The following is a 20,029-nucleotide window of genomic DNA, read 5'->3' on the forward strand; positions in this document are numbered from 1 at the left end:
AGAATCAAGGCGAATTAACCAGAATACTAGAATAAAGTGATGACATCAAAAATAGAGCCCCAATTGTTTATTACTAGATTCAGTAGGCACAAAATTACTCTGTCAAGGTGTTATACAATTTTCCAGAAACTAATTTCAGTACTCGTCTAGCTAGAGATAGATAGATCACAGTTTATGGAGGTGTTTATGGATGTGCATTGTTTGGTAGACCCTGTTTCTTGCAGGTTCACGTTTTCATGCCTCCTCTCACCTGATGCCACCTGAAACAACTCTATCGTCCACAAGTCTGTCCTCTAGCCACACACTTCAGTGAGTGGGATAATGACATTTTGTGTCATTCATTATCCATTGCAGTTACGGAGGAGGGTGGCCTATATGCAGACTAATGACCTCTGCAACTGAACCAGGGCAGAGAGGAGAGAGAGAGAAAGAGAAGAGGTGGGGGTTAGAGAAGAGGGGGAGGAAGATGGGGGAGAGAGAGAACTTCTGGCTTTGATACCTGCTTTAATCCCCATTCACTTTCACTCTCTTCACACTTTTCTTCATCTCTCCTATTCCTTAGATATCCCTACAGATAAGATGAATCATATCACCACACCTTTAAAAAAAAATCTCAGTATGTATCTCAGTTGTCTTTCAAAGTCAGATTTTTTATTGAAGATTTAATGTCATCTAATCTTTAAGTCTTTTTTTAGTTTTCTAGATTGCTTTCTCATAATTGGTTAACACTGTCATGAATACGTTTTTATGCTTTCCCATGTTACTACTTCTCAGCCCTAGATTCCCCCTCACACAGAATTGTATTTACTCTTCAAGATTCAGCTCAAATTAATTAAACTCAAATGTAGTTACTTATCTTACCAGATGAATTTGTTCAAATTCTACATTCTTCTTGTTTTCCTTGATTAGCTCAGCTGAATGTTAACCCTGATTTCCAGGGTTCAGTACAATGCTTGGCACATACGCTTTATATACACTTTTCAGTTAAACTCTCTGATAGTACTTACTTTACAATACAGGATAATACATTTCTGGTCTATCTCAAAGAGTGGCTTTGAGGTTGAAATGTTTGAGGCTAGTAATTTGCATGGAATGTGTTTGGAAAGGTATCTGTAAACCATAATGCCCCATAGTATTATTTTTTTCAATTTTTGCTTTCCCTTGAGGCAACATATGGAACATATAACAACTGTCCAAAGGCCTAAGGCCGTGGATATAATATGTGGGTACTCAGGGTCTATGAAGAGACTATTTTAATGCAAGCTGTTCTCAGATCCTCTCTTCTCCCTGGTGGCTGTTCCTAAAAGTGATATGCCTAAAGATACGCCTCTGGGGTCAGAGTGTCAAGTTCTTTCCAGCCTTCCTTATCCAAATTGCCCCTCCCCTGCTTTACAAAAGAAAAACACAATTCTTCCCCATCCCAGCTCTTAGGAGGAGGTGGGGGGAAGCAAAAATCTCCAGGTTGGGGATGCCTGGGTAGCTTAGTCTGTTGTCTGCCTTCAGCTCAGGTCACGATCCCATCGTTCTGGGATGGAGTCCCGTGTGGGGCTCCTTGCTCAGCCACGCTCAGCCTTGCTCAGCGGGAAGCCTGCTTCTTTCTCTGCCTGCTGCTCCTCTTGCCTATACTCTCTTTCTCTGACAAATAAATAAATAAAATCTTAAAAAAAAAATATCTCCAGGATGCCAAAAAAGGAACAATTGACTGGTGAATGAGAATGGTAACACATCCTTTAGAAGTCAGGTGGTTCTGTTACTTGCTTTCAGCAAAGTTGAAAGAGAACCTAATCAGAATTGTCAGGTGATAGATCATTAAAAGTATTTTTTTGTTGTTGTTAGATTTTTATGTGATTTTTTTGGAAATATAATTTGGAAGGAGTTCAAAGAACCAGTTGGCATTACTAAAAACTCTATTCATTTTCATCTACTTATTTATGCAAACAAATTTCCTCATTGCATACATTCATGAAATTGATAACTTGGAAGAGAATTGATGCTGAAGTTGTTCTCATTCTAGTAATACTCATCCACTAATAAAATAATCTAGTTGGGGGCATCTAGGTGGCTCAGTTGGTTAAGGGTCCAACTCTTGATCTTAGCTCAGGTCTTAATCTCAGGGTGATGAGTTCAAGTTCTGCCTTGTGCTCCATGCTGAGTGTGGAGCCTACTCGAAAAACAAACAAAAAAACTGGTTGGCACTAGCAGTTCCATCTCTGTAAGACGCATTTCCAACAAAACTTTACTTTTGTGTTTAATACTTACACAAGTGTTTAAAGATTTATTATTTTGGAGAGAGAGAGAGGGAAAGTGTGCATGCAGGGCTGGGGAGGGGCAGAGGGAAAGGGAGAGAGAGAATCTCAAGCATACTCTCTGCTGAGTGCTCTTGGCCCTGCTTGGGGCTCAGTCTGAGGACCTGAGCCCTGGGGGATCATGACTTGAGCAGAAAACAAGAGTTAGAGGCTTAAGGGACAGAGCCACCCAGGCGCCCCACTTATATAAGTATTTAAAATATGTGTTTTGATCAATTGAAATAATAAGACCTCGAGTTTTCCTGTGATCACAGGAAATTAAAAAAAGACCCTTAAATTTCAATTAATTTTATTACAAAGAGCTACAAGACGATCAATAAAAGTTCAAATATAAAATATATTGTTAGGATAAAATTCTGGAGGGGGTGTGGAATGTAAACATGAGTTCCAGAAGATAAAGGAAGGATGGAAATTGCCTTAAAAAAATACCTGTATTTTAGAAAGTGGATATTGGTGGGTATAAAGTCCCTATTGCATTTAGAGTTCATTGGCTATACTTAAAAGTGTGACAATGGTAAAACCTTGATAACAAGCTGGAGAAAAATGTAGCTGTCTTTTTAAGCTGTACAAGGATGTACAGTTATTTGGAGGACTCATGAGCTAAAAAGTTTGAAGATTTTGAAACTAAGACGTGTTTGTTCTGAGACTGACTTAACTATTTCTTGGGGTATTCAAGCGAAGGTTGCACTGAAACCTGTGGCTCTATGCTGTGTGTACGGATTTAGTCCCTTGCGTTGTATTCTTCATTTTTATTCCTTTTAACCGTCTCTCCTCGTAGACTCAAGCTCTCGGAAGACCAGGGACTTGTCGGATTCCTGGCTCATTGCCTGTCCACGGGGGACACTCCCCAAACATCCCCGGAATGAATGGCTTTATCATGAGAACTCGAAGGACTGCTAAAATCCCCGGCCAGCACCCAGGCTTTCGTTCTGCGTGTCCCGGCGGCGGCGAGGCTGGGGAAGGCGTGGGCAGGCCCTAAAGAAACTCTGAGCCCTCGGCGGGTCGGGGCGGGGGCCGGGCGGGGACACGGGTGGGGGCGCGCGCGCGGACTTCGCGGCCCGGGGGAGGTGCCAGCTCGCGCCGCCGCGCAGGCGCGCAACCGTCTCCCCGTGAGTGCGCGCAGTGGCGCTCCTGTCCCCGCGCGGGCTCCGTAGCGCGTGTGCAGGCTGACGCAGCTCGCGGGCCCTCCTCCTGCTCTGCGGCGGCGGCGGCGGAATTTTGGGCGTTTGGGAGGGGGCGAGAGAGCTAGAGTCAGGCGAGGGAGGCGGCGGCGGCGGGGAGGAGGAGGAGGAGGTGGAGCAGGCGCCGCCATGGCCGCCGCTATCACCGACATGGCCGACCTGGAGGAGCTCTCTCGCCTGAGCCCTCTGCCCCCCGGCAGCCCGGGCCCGGCGGCGCGGGGCCGGGCTGAGCCCCCAGAGGAGGATGAGGACGAGGAGGAGGAGGAAGAGGAGGCCGAGGCCGAGGCGGTGGCAGCGCTGCTGCTGAACGGCGGCAGCGGTGGGGGCGGAGGCGGCGGCGGAGTGGGGGGCGGCGAGGCGGAGACGATGTCGGAGCCGAGCCCCGAGAGCGCCAGCCAGGCCGGGGAGGACGAGGACGAAGAAGAGGACGAGGAGGAGGAGGACGAGAGCAGCAGCAGCGGCGGGGGCGAGGAGGAGAGTAGCGCCGAGAGCCTGGTGGGCAGCAGCGGCGGGAGCAGCAGCGACGAGACGCGCTCGCTGAGCCCCGGCGCCGCCAGCAGCAGCAGCGGGGATGGGGACGGCAAGGAGGGCCTGGAGGAGCCCAAGGGACCGCGGGGCAGCCAGGGCGGCGGCGGGGGCGGCAGCAGCAGCAGCAGCGTCGTCTCTAGTGGCGGCGACGAGGGATACGGGACCGGGGGCGGCGGAAGCAGCGCGACCTCCGGGGGCCGGCGAGGCAGCTTGGAGATGTCGTCGGACGGGGAACCCCTGAGCCGCATGGACTCGGAGGACAGGTCAGTGCACGGAAGCGTTTCCCCTCCCCTCCTTCCTTTTACACTCGTGGGCCCCTCAGAGGGGGTCAGGGGGACTTTTCGCTGCGATCCCCGTGCTCCCCGAATCTGTGGCCCCTCCCCCAGGCTCTCAACTCGGCAATGTGTCGCGGTCGCCGCGCCCCTCTCGCTGCGGAGAGCCGCTTCCAACTCTCACAGCAGTTCCCCCCCAACTCTCCTCTCCCCGCCCTCTTTCCCCTCGGCTGTGCGCTCTCCGCGGACCTGCGGACAGCTCGAACTCAGAAACAGTCTGCAAAGTAGGCCCGGATACCCTGGCGGGGCGTGGGGGGGCCCTGATGGACACACCGCGGTACGCAAGGTCAGCTTCGTCCAGCCGTGTTCGCGAACACTTGTCACAACTGTAACTGACAAGTGTGCTCCAACATGGCTGGTCTCGCCTGCATTGACCAGAACTTCCTTGTGCAGGGAGGAGACCCCCCAACTATCACTTTTCACTACTTGAGGAAAACACCAGACTTCTGTACTTAATCAGGGCTTCTAAAAGTCCTCGTGGGTAATCATCCGGATACTCTCCAACGTGATTTTAGTAACTTCTGTTTTTTTGTTGTGATCAAATCTGGGAGAAAGTTTAAAACACGTATAAATTACTGAAGAAAAGAATAATGAATTGATGTCCTTTAAAATAATTTTACGGGATTAAAGAATTGGAATCATAATAAAATACAGTGTGGAAGGTACATCATGGTAGCATGTGGTTTATGATCTTTATGTAATAAGGCTTTAACATGAATGTCATGATTTTAGATGGTAATATTTAAAGTCATGTATTGGAGAGATCTCTGAAGAAATTAGTAGCTTTTTTCTAAAGCTTGTTAGAAATAACGTGGATACTGACAAAAAAGGGCTTCATTTCTTTCAAGACATTAAAAGTTATTGCATTAGTATGTTTCATTATTATCATTACTTCTGATCACTTTGGAAAACTTCGTATTTTAACTGATTGGTTTTTAATGTACTTTTTAAGCACAGAGAGAACCGCATCATGAATGTTATACTGCTTCTAGCATTTATTTTGATTGTCAGTGTTTTGATGAACGGGTTTTTAACCATCGATAATGACTTGGCTTTAAAAGTTTAAGCGTGCTAAAGTTCTAGGAATTCTGATTGGTAACATATAAAAGAAAACTTTGGTTTCTGTTTAATATAAGTAATACAAAGCTCTAAATATTATGAAAATACAGCACTGGATTTATTGTTTCATGTTTACTTTAATATCTAGTGAAGAAAATATCTTCGATGGGATAAAATAGACTGTACAAACCCTAGAGAAATTGTGCAGAAGTACATAGGCATGGCAGGAAGGGGAGTCTTCAAGACAATTAATACATTCATGGGAACCACACAATGAAGCATATGTTATTTACATTTTATTATATCCTTCTTCATGGGTACCAGTAGATACTTGAAAGTTGACATCAGTTTATACAGTTAGCATCTTCCACAGTTCTTCCATTTATCTAGCGATGTGGGCATACAGATGCATGCTTAGCACTACACAATTTAAATGTCTATCCCATTCTCACAACTCTGGTGCAAGATAGGAATTATTTTGACTTCCATTTAACAGGTGAAGAAGCAAGTTGAGTGTCTTACTCAAAACAGTAAGTCTAGAATGGAAGTGGTGGTAGAGCTGGATCTGAACAAAGGTTTTCAAGCCCCCTGCTATTTCCACTTTACAAGAGTTAGAACACTTCACGTTAAATAAGCTGTAAGTGTCAGGATTTTTTTTTTTTTTTTTTTTGAGTTAATATCTATCTGCTACATCCCTTTAGGAGATGATGAACTATTGGTCAAGTAATAGTTCAGGAAGTGGAGTTTGGGCTTCATTTCATATTTATAAGAGTCATTGCAATATCTAATTTTTACATATTTCAGAATAAGGAGTAAGATTATTAGTGCCACAAGTCCGGGTAAGGTTAAAACCTGATAATCAAAAATACTTGCTTTTCTTAATGCTTAAACATTATAGACTACAAAATACTGTGTAATCATTTTGCTGTTTCAAGGTAATAGATTTATCACTTGTATGAAAAAGCTTTACTAGTGGAACTGGATATGGTGATCTTAACAATCTTCATTTTTAAATGCCCCTTTGTTGCCTTTAAGTTTTTTTTTTTTTTTTTTTAAGCCTCCTTTTAAATTTGGAAAGGATTCATAGTTTTATGAACTGTCCTGCAGATTATACTAATCTGTGTGGATTTTATAAATGGATTTCATGGTAGGAGGCCTTTATTTTTGTGACTGATGGAGGGATAGCATGGTTTTAAAGTGCATTTAAAAAACTTGGGGCATTCCTGTCAAAATGATTTTATTATTAGAATTTACTGTTTCTTTTAGAACACCTATTCAGTTTTTCTCTTACTTAGAAAGTAGATCATACTTTTGAGTTAATGTACTTTAAAATTTGTTGAAATGTCTTAACTGTAATTGCTTCTTTTTAAGAAACATTTAGGTATAAAGACTTAGATATTAAAGCTCATGATCCAAGGTATCAATTTACAAACATGTATTGGAAGTGTTGTGTGGTGAAAGGTGACTAATTTATAAAATGAATAAATGACACTTGGTACAAAAACATTATTTTCCCCATGAGAAAGTTATTCAAAACCAGAGTAAGGGTTTTAGTGTGTTTATTTTGGTAAAGTTAGAAAACCTTGATGTTGATGTGTAATTTATTTTCTTTAGGGGAGTATTTAGCTATTTGAGACCATTATAAACTAGCTTTTCTTTCTTTCTTTTTTTTTTAACTTCAAAAGTAAACTTAAGTACTTTTTTTTTTTTAAGATTTTATTTATTTAGTTGACAGAGATCACAAGTAAGCAGAGAGGCAGGCAGAGAGAGAGGGGGAAGCAGGCTCCCTGCTGAGTAGAGAGCAGGATGTAGGGCTCCATCTGAGGACCCTGAGATCATGACCTGAGCCGAAGACCGAGGCTTAACCCACTGAGCTACCCAGGAGCCCCAGCTTAAGTACTTTTTAAAAAATTACCACCTTTTAAAAAATAATTACCACTTTTTAAAGTTAATTTCAGAGACTAATTAAATTTTAAATAGAATTTTAGAATTTAACTTCTGAAATTTTTTTTAGTTTACAAATTAGTTCTAGCTGTTGAATCAGATTATACATTGAAAGTATTACTTTTTCTGTATAAGTGAATTGATAATAACTTCTTTTGTGGTTCACACACACACACACACACACACACACACACATATTCTTTCTCCAGCACACCCCCCCGCCCCACCAACTAGACTAGAAACCAAGACTTATTTTGAAAAGCCAAGACCACTTTTAGCCACTTCTGTCAGCCTTCTGGGTAAATTCGAATGTCAAGTGAAAAGTGCATGTGTAAGGATATGGTGATAGGTAAAGGCTTACAGTATGAAACTTAGTGATCAGGAAAGGCGACTGACCCTTAGCATTTTGTGGATCAAAATTTGTAATTCCAATCTTAGGAGTTGCAAACTGAGGTGTAACTGACATTGCTCTGATGCTGGGACAACAGGCTTATGTTGCCCAATTTCTTAGTTGTACGATTGGGAAGATCTAATACAGAGGCTAAATTTCTAAATCCTATTGATACCAGAAGGCTGCTTGCTGAAGTTATCTGGATTTATTAAGGATCTGTATGGTTGAGGCAATACAATACTTTTATGTAAAGTAATTGTTGCTCATACTTCATGATGAGCTTCTTTAAGTACTTACCTCTTCAACTCTGAAGCAGCTTAGGGAAAAGAGCTTTTAGTAGGTCTCAGTTTTCATTGATGACTTCGAGTTAAGGAAGGCATGGCTATGTGCCCCAAATAAAATCATGAAAAAACTACAGACTTCAGGATTGAATTTATGGAGAGATTCTAAGGAGTCATTTTACTTTTAAGAAAAATGAAGAAAAATTTTAAGAAAAATTAAGACTACTATGTTGAGTCAATTAGAACATCCTGTGTATAAGTTGATTTGCTAACCAAACTCAGGTATTTACTGTGTGCTGGACTCTTCACTGAGTATTGTGGAAGATGGGAAGAAGCAGTGCTTTCCCACTTCATCCATCTTGCATAGTGCTGTGAGGCTTTTAATTCCAAGGTGTAGGTTTTGTCCTAGTTCCTAGGAAAAAACTGTTTTGACTCTAATGTAAACAAAGTCAAATTTCACACTTTGCCAATTGTATTAGCTGTTGATTGCTGTGTAATAAGTTTTTTTTTCAAATTCAGCAACTTTAAGGAACAGACATTTGTTACCGCCAGGGGTTCCTGAGGGTCAGGAGTGGATAGGCCTTAGCTGGGTGGTTCTGGCTCAGGGTTTCATGAGGTTGCAGTGAAAAGATTGGCCAGCACTGCAGTCATCTGAAGACTTCACTGGGGCTAGAAGTGTGTTTCCAAGATGGCTCACTTTTTTGTAGTTCTTGGCAGGACACTTCAGTTACTCACCAAGTCAATTATCTGTTTGTGTGCCCTCATAACATAGCAGCTATTTCCCTTCAGAGCAAGTGATCTGAGAGAGCGAGGAAGAAGCCACAAAGTCTTTTTTTTTTTTTAATATTTTATTTATTTATTTGATAGAGATCACAGGTAGGCAGAGAAGGAGGGGAGAAGCAGGCTCCCTGCTGAGCAGAGAGCCCAATGCAGGGCTCAATCCCAGGACCCTGGGATCATGACGTGAGCCAAAGGCAGAGGCTTTAACCAACTGAGCCACCCAGGTGCCCCACAGAGTCTTTTTATGACCTAAAATACTTGCTTATTTTTTATTCTTCCTATGTTTTTGTTTAGCAGATGAGTTTTTCCTATTTTTTTTGTTGTTATTGTTCATACCCTGTTACACAATAATTCCTTCATATTTTGTTCACTAAGACCACCTTTCAAAACCCATCAAAATGCCACAGAAAATCCTGGCTCTTAATTTCTTTTTCCTTTTAGTTCCCATAGATGTATTTTTTTTTTTTTTTATCTTTTTCCTCCCTGCTTATGGCTCTATTCTGTAGGTGGTGGGATGTAGAATATCTCTCCATCTGTATACAGAGCATGTATCTGAGTCAGTCTGAATTCAGATCTTTGTATTGCTGCCTGTACTATGATTTTAAGTTAAATGTGTGAGCCTTAGTTCTTTAATTGCTAAAAAAAGGTTTTACCATGAAGGGATTGTATTCTAAGTCCAAATGAATTCCTGTCAAAGTCCTATGAACTTCTCTGAAGAATCCACATCATTTGAATGCTTGCTTCATCCTTTTTGTTGTACGGTAGTATTTTTGAGAGCAGGGACAGTTTACCTCTTTAGATCCAAACATGGTACCTTGGATATGGTGAGTACTTAATTAATTATTAGAATTAAATTGAAATAGCAACAATAGAATTTATATAAATAAAGGAGACTATAAACTGAGGGCCAGGAATTGGTGCCTTTGGTTGGATCATTGTATTTGGTATTGATAAGTTTAAAGTTATTAGGTCAGTGTACTCCAGTAAAGCCTGTGAGATCTGATGCAAAATTTCATGTGATTTCTCTGAGAAGATGTCAGCAACTTCTATCAGATTTTCAAGAGGTTGGTCTAAGTTAAGAACTACAAATTTAGGGGTGCCCGGCTGGCTCAGTTGGTAGAGCTTATGACTTGATCTCGGGCTCATGAGTTCACGCCCTATGGTGGGAGCAGCGTTTACATAAAAAACAAGGGGCACCTGGGTGGCTCAGTCGGTTAAGTGTTTGACTCTTGACTCCCCGATTTTGCCTAGGTCACGATCTCAGGGTTGTGGGATCCAGCTCTGTGTGGGGCTCTGCACTGAGTATGTAGTCTGCTTGAGATTCTCTCTCTTCCCTCTGCCCCTCCCCCTGCTCACATGCACCTGCCCCCCTCAAATAAATAAATAAAATCTTAGGACAAGACTAAAACAATTTACCAATTTAGAGGCAATCCAGAGGTGAATAATAAATGTTGATTAAATGGTTGTGGACAAGTCTATAAAAAAAAAATGTTGGGTCATTTCTGAAATTGTGGATTTCTGTAAAGGTATTTTTATAAATGAGTTTGAGTGTAGAAAATCTGAAATGGATAGTCACTACAGGGCTTTTTTCCCTAAATCATTGTTTGTTTTTTAAAATATGATTACTTATTTGACAGAAAGTGAGTGAGAGAGCGAGAGAAAGCACAAGCAAGGGAGCAGCAGAGGGAGAAAGAGAGGGAGAAGCAGGCTCCCCAGTGAGCAGGGAGCCCAGTGCCAGGCTCAATCACAGGACCTTGGGATCAGGACCTGAGGTGAAAGCAGAGGGCAGACGCTTAACTGAATGAACCACCCAAGTGCCCCTCCTAAATCATTGTTAAGAAACATTTACTGTGGGGCGCCTGGGTGGCTCAGTGGGTTAAAGCCTCTGCTTTGGGCTCAGGTCATGTTCCCAGAGTCCTGGGATCAAGCCCCGCGTCTGGCTCTCTGCTCAGCGGGGAGCCTGCTTCCTCCTCTCTCTCTACCTGCCTCTCTGCCTACTTGTGATCTCTGTCAAATAAATAAATAAAATCTTAAAAAAAAATAAAAGAAACATTTACTGTATAAAAATGCATAACATTTTACCAAGGTTAAGTGGAAATTTTGAAGGAGGGAGAAAGTGTAGGGAGAGTGGTGGTTTAAGACTGTGATTGAGGGGCGCCTGGGTGCCTCAGTTGGTTAAGCGGCTGCCTTTGGCTCAGGTCATGATTCCAGGGTCCTGGGATGGAGCCCCACATCAGGCTCCCTGCTAAGCAGGGAGCCTGCTTCTCTCTCTCCCTCTGTTTGCTGCTCTGTTTACTTGTGTTCTCTCTCTCTCTGTCAAATAAATAAATAAAATCTTTTGAGTCAGAATGTGTGGTTTGAGTTCTGGCTTTCACTTAAATGGGGTGACTGTGGGACAGTTATTTAAGTTATTTACCATTTTACTATTCAGGTTTCCCATCTGCAAAAGGGGGACAGTAATAGTTAACTATCCTGTAAGATTGTTATGGGGATTACATGTAGAGTATTTGGCACACAATCTATTTTATTAAAGATTTTATTTATTTGTTTATTTGTCAGGGGGTGGGGTGGGCACAAGCAGGGGGAGTGTCAGGCAGAGGGAGAAGCAGACTCCCTGCCAAGCAAGGATGTGGGACTGATGCTGGGCTCTATCCCAGGACCCTGGGATCAGGACCTGAGCTGAAGGCAGAGGCCTAACCGACTGAGCCACCCAGGTGATGGGAGGAGAAATTTTCAGAACACCTAAATGAAACATAGGAAGAAAAGAGCCTAAGGTGTTCAGACTTCCTGCCTAGGTCAGAGGATTCACATTCAAACTGGGAAATAAGAATGGCTAAAGTGGGATTTTTCACGCTAGTAACAGATGTGCGCAGTTTTTCTGTGTAGGTTTGTAAATCAGTTTCTATTACCTCTTCCCAGCTTCTCTTTGTAACTCCTAATCCCACTCAGGTTTTTTTTTTTTTTAAAGATTTTATTTATTTATCAGAGAGACAGAGAGAGCATGAGAGGCGAGAAGGTCAGAGGGAGAAGCAGACTCCCCGAGGAGGTGGGAGCCCGATGCGGGACTCGATCCCCAGATTCCGGGATCACTACCTGAGCCGAAGGCAGTCGCTCAACCAACTGAGCCACCCAGGTTCCCCCCCTTCAGGTTTTATCTCAAACATTTTCTTAGGCAGACTATCCCTGATTTCTTTGTTAGGCACAATGCTAGCACTCCCAAATTCTTCAGTTGCCCTTGTTACAATTTGAGTGTTGTTTACTGTTTATCTCTCATGCTAGAGTTTATGCTTCCTGAGAATAGGAATCATGTCTCTGATCTTTGTTCTATCCACAGCACCTGGAACAGTGCCTGATGCTTATTTTAGGTGTGGTTTTTTTAATTTTTATTTTTTATTTTTTTTATTTTTAAGTAATACCTTCACCCAGTGTGGGGCTCAAATTTAGAACCCCAGTATCAGGAGTTGTATGCCCTACCGACTGAGCCAGCCAGGCACCCCTTAGGTATTCTTAAATGTATTTTGAATGAATGATTAAACTTCTGTGTTACAGGAAAATGTGGCAAAGGTAGAGAGGAAATTTTGGGAACTGGGAGACCAATTAGGAAGTGGTAGGAATAGTACAGGTCTGAAATGAAGAGACTTGAACTAGAGAACAATTTAGGGAAAAAGTCACGCTTAGGAAACTAAAGAAAGGAAACTAAAGAAAAATTTCCTGAGTGGCTTTTAAGAAAAATATTATGTTATTATTTCTGAGTAAAATGTTTTTTTCTTGAGGATTTCATTGGAACAATAGCTTGCTTATTTTTCCAGCCACATCCATAACTAAAATAATTCAAGGACAAGTTAACCTGAACTTAGAAGGAATTATAATTTAACTTCTCAGAAGTTGTTTACCTACCTGTAAAATAGAATATCTAAGTGTTGTGATTAAAGGAGATGGAATATGTAAAGGGCCTAGGGCTGTATTTAATTTGTAGAGTCATTTATGCTTCCTTTCCTTATGCAGATAGATGTGGAAAGAAAGCTTCTGGTGAGAATCAGTAATTGATATTACAGTACTAGCTTTACTAGAGACTGCTTGCAAATCATTTAATTTCTCTCAACTTCAGATTGATTCTTTTCCTTAAAAGTGAGAGTTTTAAACAATATAAAATAATTTGGAGTTCAAATGTGGTGATTCTGATGTAGACTGGCAAATGCTCTATTTTATCCTTTCCATAATTCAGAATATCCCAAGCCCGGCTTTGCTATATCCAGAATCTCAAAGATACTCTTTACATACTTTCTTCTGGGTTCAAAAATCACCATAACTTATGGTGTCATGTTAAAATATCCATTTGTGTTTGCCTTTTTTAGGCTATAACATTTTTAAGAATTAAAATCTGGTTCTATTTATTTTTATACTCCCATTACTTACCAGCTGTACTCAACTATTGCACTGCCTGTATTCAGAACTCAGTAATTGGTTGGATTAGACTGAATCTGATACATATTTCTGAATGAACCTGATGCATATTTCTTCTTTTTCACTATCATGACTGTATGAAACAGGAAGGAGAACCATTCTATGCCTTATATCTTCCCCACTTTTTTTTTTTTTAAGTTGGTTTACTTATTTAAGTAATCTCTGCACCCAGTGTGGCACTCCAAACTCACAACCCCAAGATCAGAAGTCTCCTGCTCTTGTGACTGAGCTACCAGGCACCGCTTCTCCCATTTCTTTTCTTTTCTTTTCTTTTTAAAGAGAGAGAGAGAGAGAGAGAGAGAGAGAGAAGCAGGCTCCCTGCTGAGATGTGGGATTCGATCCCAGAACCCCGAGATCATGACCTGAGTCGAAGGCAGTGGCTTAACCCACTGAGCCACCCAGGCGCCCCTCTCCCATTTCTTTTTTTTTTTTTCCCCCAAGGCAGTTTTTTTTTTTTTTAATTTTATTTTTTATAAACATATAATATATTTTTTTCCCCAGGGGTACAGGTCTGTGAATCGCCAGGTTTACATACTTCACAGCACTCGCCATAGCACATACCCTCCCCAATGTCCATAATAACCCCACCCCCCCCACCCCCTCCCCCCAGCAACCCTCAGTTTGTTTTGTGAGATTAAGAGTCACTTATGGTTTTATCTCCCTCCCAATCCCATCTTGCTCTCCCATTTCTTTTTAACAGCATTTGTAGAAACAGTATTTGAAAAAAGTTGTGATTTTTGAAAAATTTAAAAAGCAGACTTCCCCAACTGATATTTTGTTTCCCAACAAAAAAATAAATTTAGATACTATCTTAGGAGAAAACTCCTATTCTGTACTTTGTTTATGAATCTGACCCTTTTGAGCTTATTGGAAGGATTTTATGAAGTTCAGTTCATTGCATCCTCACAAACAACTAATGAGGCGAGGAAGTGCAGACATTAGAACATGCCCAGAGTTAAAGAGGTCCTTGAGAATGTAGGCAGTATAGGTGTGCTCGTAGCTACCATACTGCCTAGGTGATTGTTGTAACCAACTTTGACTGGGGAAGTTTAATGAAAACACTATTAAGTTAGTGGCTAGTTTAAATTTCAACTCTTGTGCAAAGTATAACTTAGGAGCTTGAATTCATTTGCATATCTGGGCCTCATTTTCAATGGTAATTATAACATACATGGCCTAGATCCCTTTTAAGACTATGAAGTATAAAAGTTGATTTTTAAGTGTTGTAGTTATTCAGTCTCTAGGGAAATAGAGTGTCTTTATTTGTATTTTATTTAAGTTTAATGCTTTTCGAAGTCCCTGTCTTGCTTTCTGGTTTTCATTTATGTTTCAAATTTCTAGAAAGATGAAGTGTTACTAATTAGAGAAAATATAGAGACTTTAGAAGGGTATTTGTGTTTCTCAGTAAATACATTTACTATATCATTGTTAAATTATAAAATTTTTGTCCTTTTTTAAAAATTTTTTATTTTTTATAAACATATAATATATATATATTTTTTTAAAGATTTTATTTATTTATTTGACAGACTGAGATCACAAGCAGGCAGAGAGGCAGGCAGAAAGGAGGAAGCAGGCTCCCTGCTGAGCAGAGAGCCCGATGTGGGGCTCGATCCCAGGACTCTGAGATCATGACCTGAGCCGAAAGCAGTGGCTTAACCCACTGAGCCACCCAGGCACCCCCATATAATATATTTTTATCCCCAGGGGTACAGGTCTGTGAATCGCCAGGTTTACATACTTCACAGCACTCACCATAGCACAAACCCTCCCCAATGTCCATAACCCCACCCCCCTCTCCCAAGCCCCCTCCCCCCAGCAACCCTCAGTTTGTTTTGTGAGATTAAGAGTCACTTATGGTTTGTCTTGTCATTACTTTTTTTTTTTTAAAGATTTTATTTATTTGACAGAGATCACAAGTAGGCAGAGAGGCAGGCAGAGAAAGAGAGGGGGAAGCAGGCTCCCTGCTGAGCAGAGAGCCCGATGCAGGGCTCGATCCCAGGACTCTGGGATCATGACCTGAGCTGAAGGCAGAGGCTTAGCCCTCTGAGCCACCCAGGTGCCCCTTGTCATTACTTTTTATAAATATTTGTTAGAGTACCGAGAGTGGATGAATCAGCAGTAGCAGTAGATTTTTTTTAGTGCTTTACGTTCATATTGGCAGTGATTTGAACATGTCTTTTGAGGTGTTGAGAACTCCTGTAGACATTTTTGCCAGAAATGTGTGTACTGAAATCATCTTTTAAGTAATTTTTGTGATTTAACACTAACTTAAAAAAAAAAAAAAGTAAATGTGATTGCTTCTTACAAAATGGGTGTTAGTCTTCGTAGCAGATTTTTTTACATATTGTCTTTACATACAGGCATTTCCATGGAAATCTTTTTGAAGGTAAAAGACTAAAAAGGAAGGTAAAAGGTAACTCCTTATAATGTAATTACATTGAAATAGAATGTTTCTAGTATTACAGTCTTTGTGAAGGTAATTGCTTGCTGATCTGGTCTTAAACTGCGTGAAAAATGTGGGTGGAGTAATCTTAAAGAGCAATAAACTAGAAATGAGAAGCAAATTTAAAATGATGTGCACAGTGGTAATATAAGAATGTAGCCTACTTGTTTTCCATAGGCTATATTTCATCATTGTTGCATAAAGTCCCTTTTGACCAATTTAGTGAATGCTGCTGGGTCTTGGGGAAAAAATCTTTTGTTTTTATTCAGAGAAATAATTGTAGGGATGGAGAGTAGTCTTTTTCTTGATTAGAAAAACCCATTTTAGCTTTTTAAATTACAGTGATAATAGCTTGTAATTACAGTAACAATAGTAATAATAATATCTTGGTTTTGGCTAATGATTTTTAGTGTGCCTCCAATTAATTTTTATGATTATCTCAGTATGACAAAGCCATGTATTTTACTTGCCTTAAAAATGCTGCTTAAATTTGTCACTAAAAGTATGAGCATTGACTGTGTGCAAGGCTACACTACATAGGCTTAGGAGTTTACCCTAAATGAGAGACTTTTAGATGATTCTAGTACAAATTACGCAGATCAGAAGGAACCAAAATAGGGCCTTACGGAAATGTGACTTGAGCATATGTAACGCATGTGATAGAACAAGCACTTGTCTTTACTTTCTTTGTTCTTTTTTACTTCTTTTCCCCCTTTTTTATTTTTATTTTTTTTTAAGATTTTATGTATTTATTTGACAGAGATCACAAGTAGGCAGAGAGGCAGGCAGAGAGAGAGAGGAGGAAGCAGGCCCCCTGCTGAGCAGAGAGCAGATGCTGAGCTCAATCCCAGGACCCTGAGATCATGACCGGAGCCGAAGGCAGAGGCTTTAACCCACTGAGCCACCCAGGTGCCCCTTTCCCCCTTTTTTAAAAGGTTCTATTTATTTGTGAGAGAGAGAGCTGGTGCAGAAGCAAGGGGAGCCTCCAGTGGCAGAGGGAGAAACAGGATCCCTGCTGAGCAAGGGTCAGATGCTGAAGATCCCAGGACCTTGGGATCATGAGGATCATGACTTGAGCCTAAGGCAGGTGCTTAACTGACTGAGCCACACAGGCCTCCCTTTACTTATTTTTTCTGATTGCTTCTGAGTTCAAAGGTTTAAAAGTTTACAGCACCTTGGCTGTTTGGAAGGCAAAACCAGGTGGCCTTACAGAAATCTGATGTAATCTAAATTCCTTTATCCCATTTAAAACCCAATCTCTAATTTACTATTTTTTCTTGATAAAAACCAAAGTGACTGTCCCTTTCTCCCAAGACAAGTGAATATTTGGAGTTGAATTTTATGTTGACACTGTCAGGCTCCTCTCTGTTTCAGTGGCTTAAGTTCTAAATTTGGGACAAGTTCTACCTGAGGATAGTGTTGCTTTCTATGACCTTGAATTAATTTTTTTATGAAGCTAATTGACTTGGAGGAATCTTTATTGGTTGTTGAGAGAGAGAAGAACCCACAGAGGCAGAAGGAGAGGGAGAGAATCTTAAGCAGGCTCTTTGCCCAGCTCAGAGCCAGATGCGAGGCTCTCTCTCAAAATCCTGAGATCATGACCTGAGCCAAAATCACAAGTGGGACGTTTAACCGACTGAGCCACCCAGGTGCCCCAGGAATCAAATTTAATATCTTGTTAGCAAAACTATCTACCTCAAAGAATCAAATTATATGTAAACGTTAAATTATCTTTTGTGTTGTGTGTTTTAGATGTACAAAAGCAAAGAAACAACTTTTTGTTTGGGCACACCAAGCGAAACTTATTTTGACATATGATAAGGGCTGCATTCCGGCGGTATTTCTCAAATCTTTGGTTTCTCATGTTTTTCCTTTGTATAAATGTGGCAACTGAGTTGTTTGGCGTTAGTGATTTGAATTTGTGTGACTTTGGGCAAGTCACGTAATTTCTGTTTCAACCTCTTATCTGTTAAGTTGAGGATACTAATGTACCTATCTCATGGGGTTGTTGTAAATATTAAATGAGTTAATACATGTCAAGCATTCTTCCACTTACGATGGTTGCATGACAGCCAACACCAACATTTAATGATTAAAAACAATTTTATTTTGCTTACAAATCTAAGATCTGAGCAGGACTGGGTAGGTTTAGATCACATCATCATCATACTTGGTATCAATTTAGAACAACGGTATAAAGGCTGGGAAGTGAAATCACCAGAAAACTCACTTACGCACTCACCTATTTGTCACATGTGTGGTGCCTGGGCTGAGAAGACTGAAACATCTGGGACTCCCTGGCATCTCTCTCTAGCTCTGTGTACTTTTTTCAGGAGGTCTCTTGAGCATGGTGGTTTCAGGGGAGCCAGATTTCTAAATGTGGTAGTTCTGGTCTCCCAAGCTGTGTGTCCCAAGAGTGAGTCAGGCTGAAGCTGTAGTATTGCTTTTTATGACCTCGCCTTTTAAGTCTTGAAGTATCACTTTGTAGTAGTCTCACATTTGTTCACGTTCAAGGGGAGGTAATAATGGCCCCTCAGCACCCTGATGCCATATTGTAAGAAAAGGATGTGGGAAAGTATATATGGTGTGGCCATCTTTGGGAAATATACTCAGTAAGTGTCAGCTGTTATAATAAAGAATAGGCGCTCAGATTTAAATAAAATACCTTACTTTTGTGATGTAAATTTTGATTCAGTAAGTTCTATGATTTTTTTTTTAAGAGTCATAAAATGTAACAGGCAGACAGTTCATAATTTTCTTGAAGTGCCTGTTTCCTTTAACTCTTTTAGTTTGATGACTTTCAATCCCATTGTCAATGTCTAGAATAAGGAGCAGGGCACAAAGTTGTAGTCCATTCCAACAAATGGAGTTGAGAAATAGTAGAATTTCACTCTTAAAGTTGTATATTATCCATATAATATCAGGTATACAGCTTCACACTTTTCAAGAATACAGGTTTGTCATAAATGGTTGGCACTCTTGAATTTTGGCCTTTAATAATTTTGATTATAAGCATGGGAGAAACATAGAGTAATCATTCTATTAATGAGTGGCAATTTCATAGATGATAGGAACATAACCTGTTAGTCAAGTAACAACTTACCTAGTTGGGTGATTAGATTACAGATCCCTGGTGTGTGGATATAATGCTGTTTACCTACAGTTTGATAAATACCTTGAAAATTATGTTTAGTATATGTATTTCTATGTAAAACTGTTACCAGTTAGAATTAAGCTAAGTTTATAATGCTTGCTGTGATCCTGTTAAATGTAACTTACAAATCAGAATTTTTATTTCCTTTTATCTCATGCCATTTTCTCAGTCCATATACAGGACAGTGTTCCATTCTTTTAAAGTAAGAATTATAGAATATTTGTTTTATAGTAAGATAGAAGTTTATAAACCTAAGACTTTCTAAAGATGGTATGGTTTTCATTGAAGAACAAAAATAAAACAGCCTTGATTCTTTAGAGATTAGGAAAGTTCCTTTGTGGAACCTCAATCAATGACTTCCAAATATTGAAGGAAGTAGTTAGATGCCTTGATCATCCTGTTTTCCTACTATATTATTATTATTATTTTTTAAGATTTTATTTTTAAGTAATCTCTACACCCAGTGTGGAGTTTGAATTCACAATCCCCAGATTAAGAGTTGCATGTTCCACTGACTGAAGCAGTCAGGTGCCCCTTCCTATTACATTCTTTAAGTTTATGGCACTTTTTTATCCTCTTCTGTCACTTACTCTGTGTATGATACAGCTCCATGTTTTCTGTTTTTTTTTGTTGTTTCTAACTTTTTAATGTAAAAGTACTATCCATTGCATAGCTTGTAGTTTGACAGTTTTAGGACTATTGTTGAGAAAATAAACAATCTAAAAACAATTTACAGGCTGAGTAGTGGATGAAATTTTTTTCCCCAAATGATTTTTTTTAAAAAAGATTTTATTTATTTATTTGACAGAGAGGGATCACAAGTAGGCAGAGAGGCAGGCAGAGAGAGAGGGGGAAGCAGGCTCCGTGCTGAGCAGAGAGAGTGATGGTGGGGCTCGATCGCAGGACCCTGGGATCATGACCTGAGCCGAAGGCAGAGGCTTAACCCACTGAGCCACCCAGGCGTCCCCCCCCCCAGTGAATTTTTTGTGTGGAACTCCAATGTCCAAGACATATTAAAATGATATTTTATTAGTATTTTTTATAAGTTCAAAAATTTATATTTATAAAGTAAGTCAGAACAGTGAAACTTAAGTGAATTTAAATTCAAAGTGCCGTTTATAAATGAATGTTACAAGTTTATGTCGTTTTTTTTTTTTTTTTTT

The 20,029-nt window shown here is 40.4% G+C and overlaps 1 protein-coding gene across 2 annotated transcripts in view; it reads left to right on the top strand.

The window, feature by feature from the left end:
• The first annotated feature begins 3,440 nt into the window (after positions 1-3,440).
• AEBP2 (AE binding protein 2) overlaps positions 3,441-20,029 on the top strand; it is a 63,191-nt gene continuing 46,602 nt past the window's right edge. For both annotated transcript variants that reach the window (XM_032855112.1, XM_032855113.1), the window contains exon 1: positions 3,441-4,278. In XM_032855112.1, coding sequence (XP_032711003.1) covers positions 3,617-4,278 — 662 coding nt within the window. In that variant the 5' untranslated portion in view covers positions 3,441-3,616. The remainder of the gene's footprint in view (positions 4,279-20,029) is intronic.

Source organism: Lontra canadensis, unplaced genomic scaffold (genome assembly GCF_010015895.1).
Source record: "Lontra canadensis isolate GAN:19392208 unplaced genomic scaffold, GSC_riverotter_1.0 scaffold9, whole genome shotgun sequence".
NCBI lineage: Eukaryota > Metazoa > Chordata > Mammalia > Carnivora > Mustelidae > Lontra > Lontra canadensis.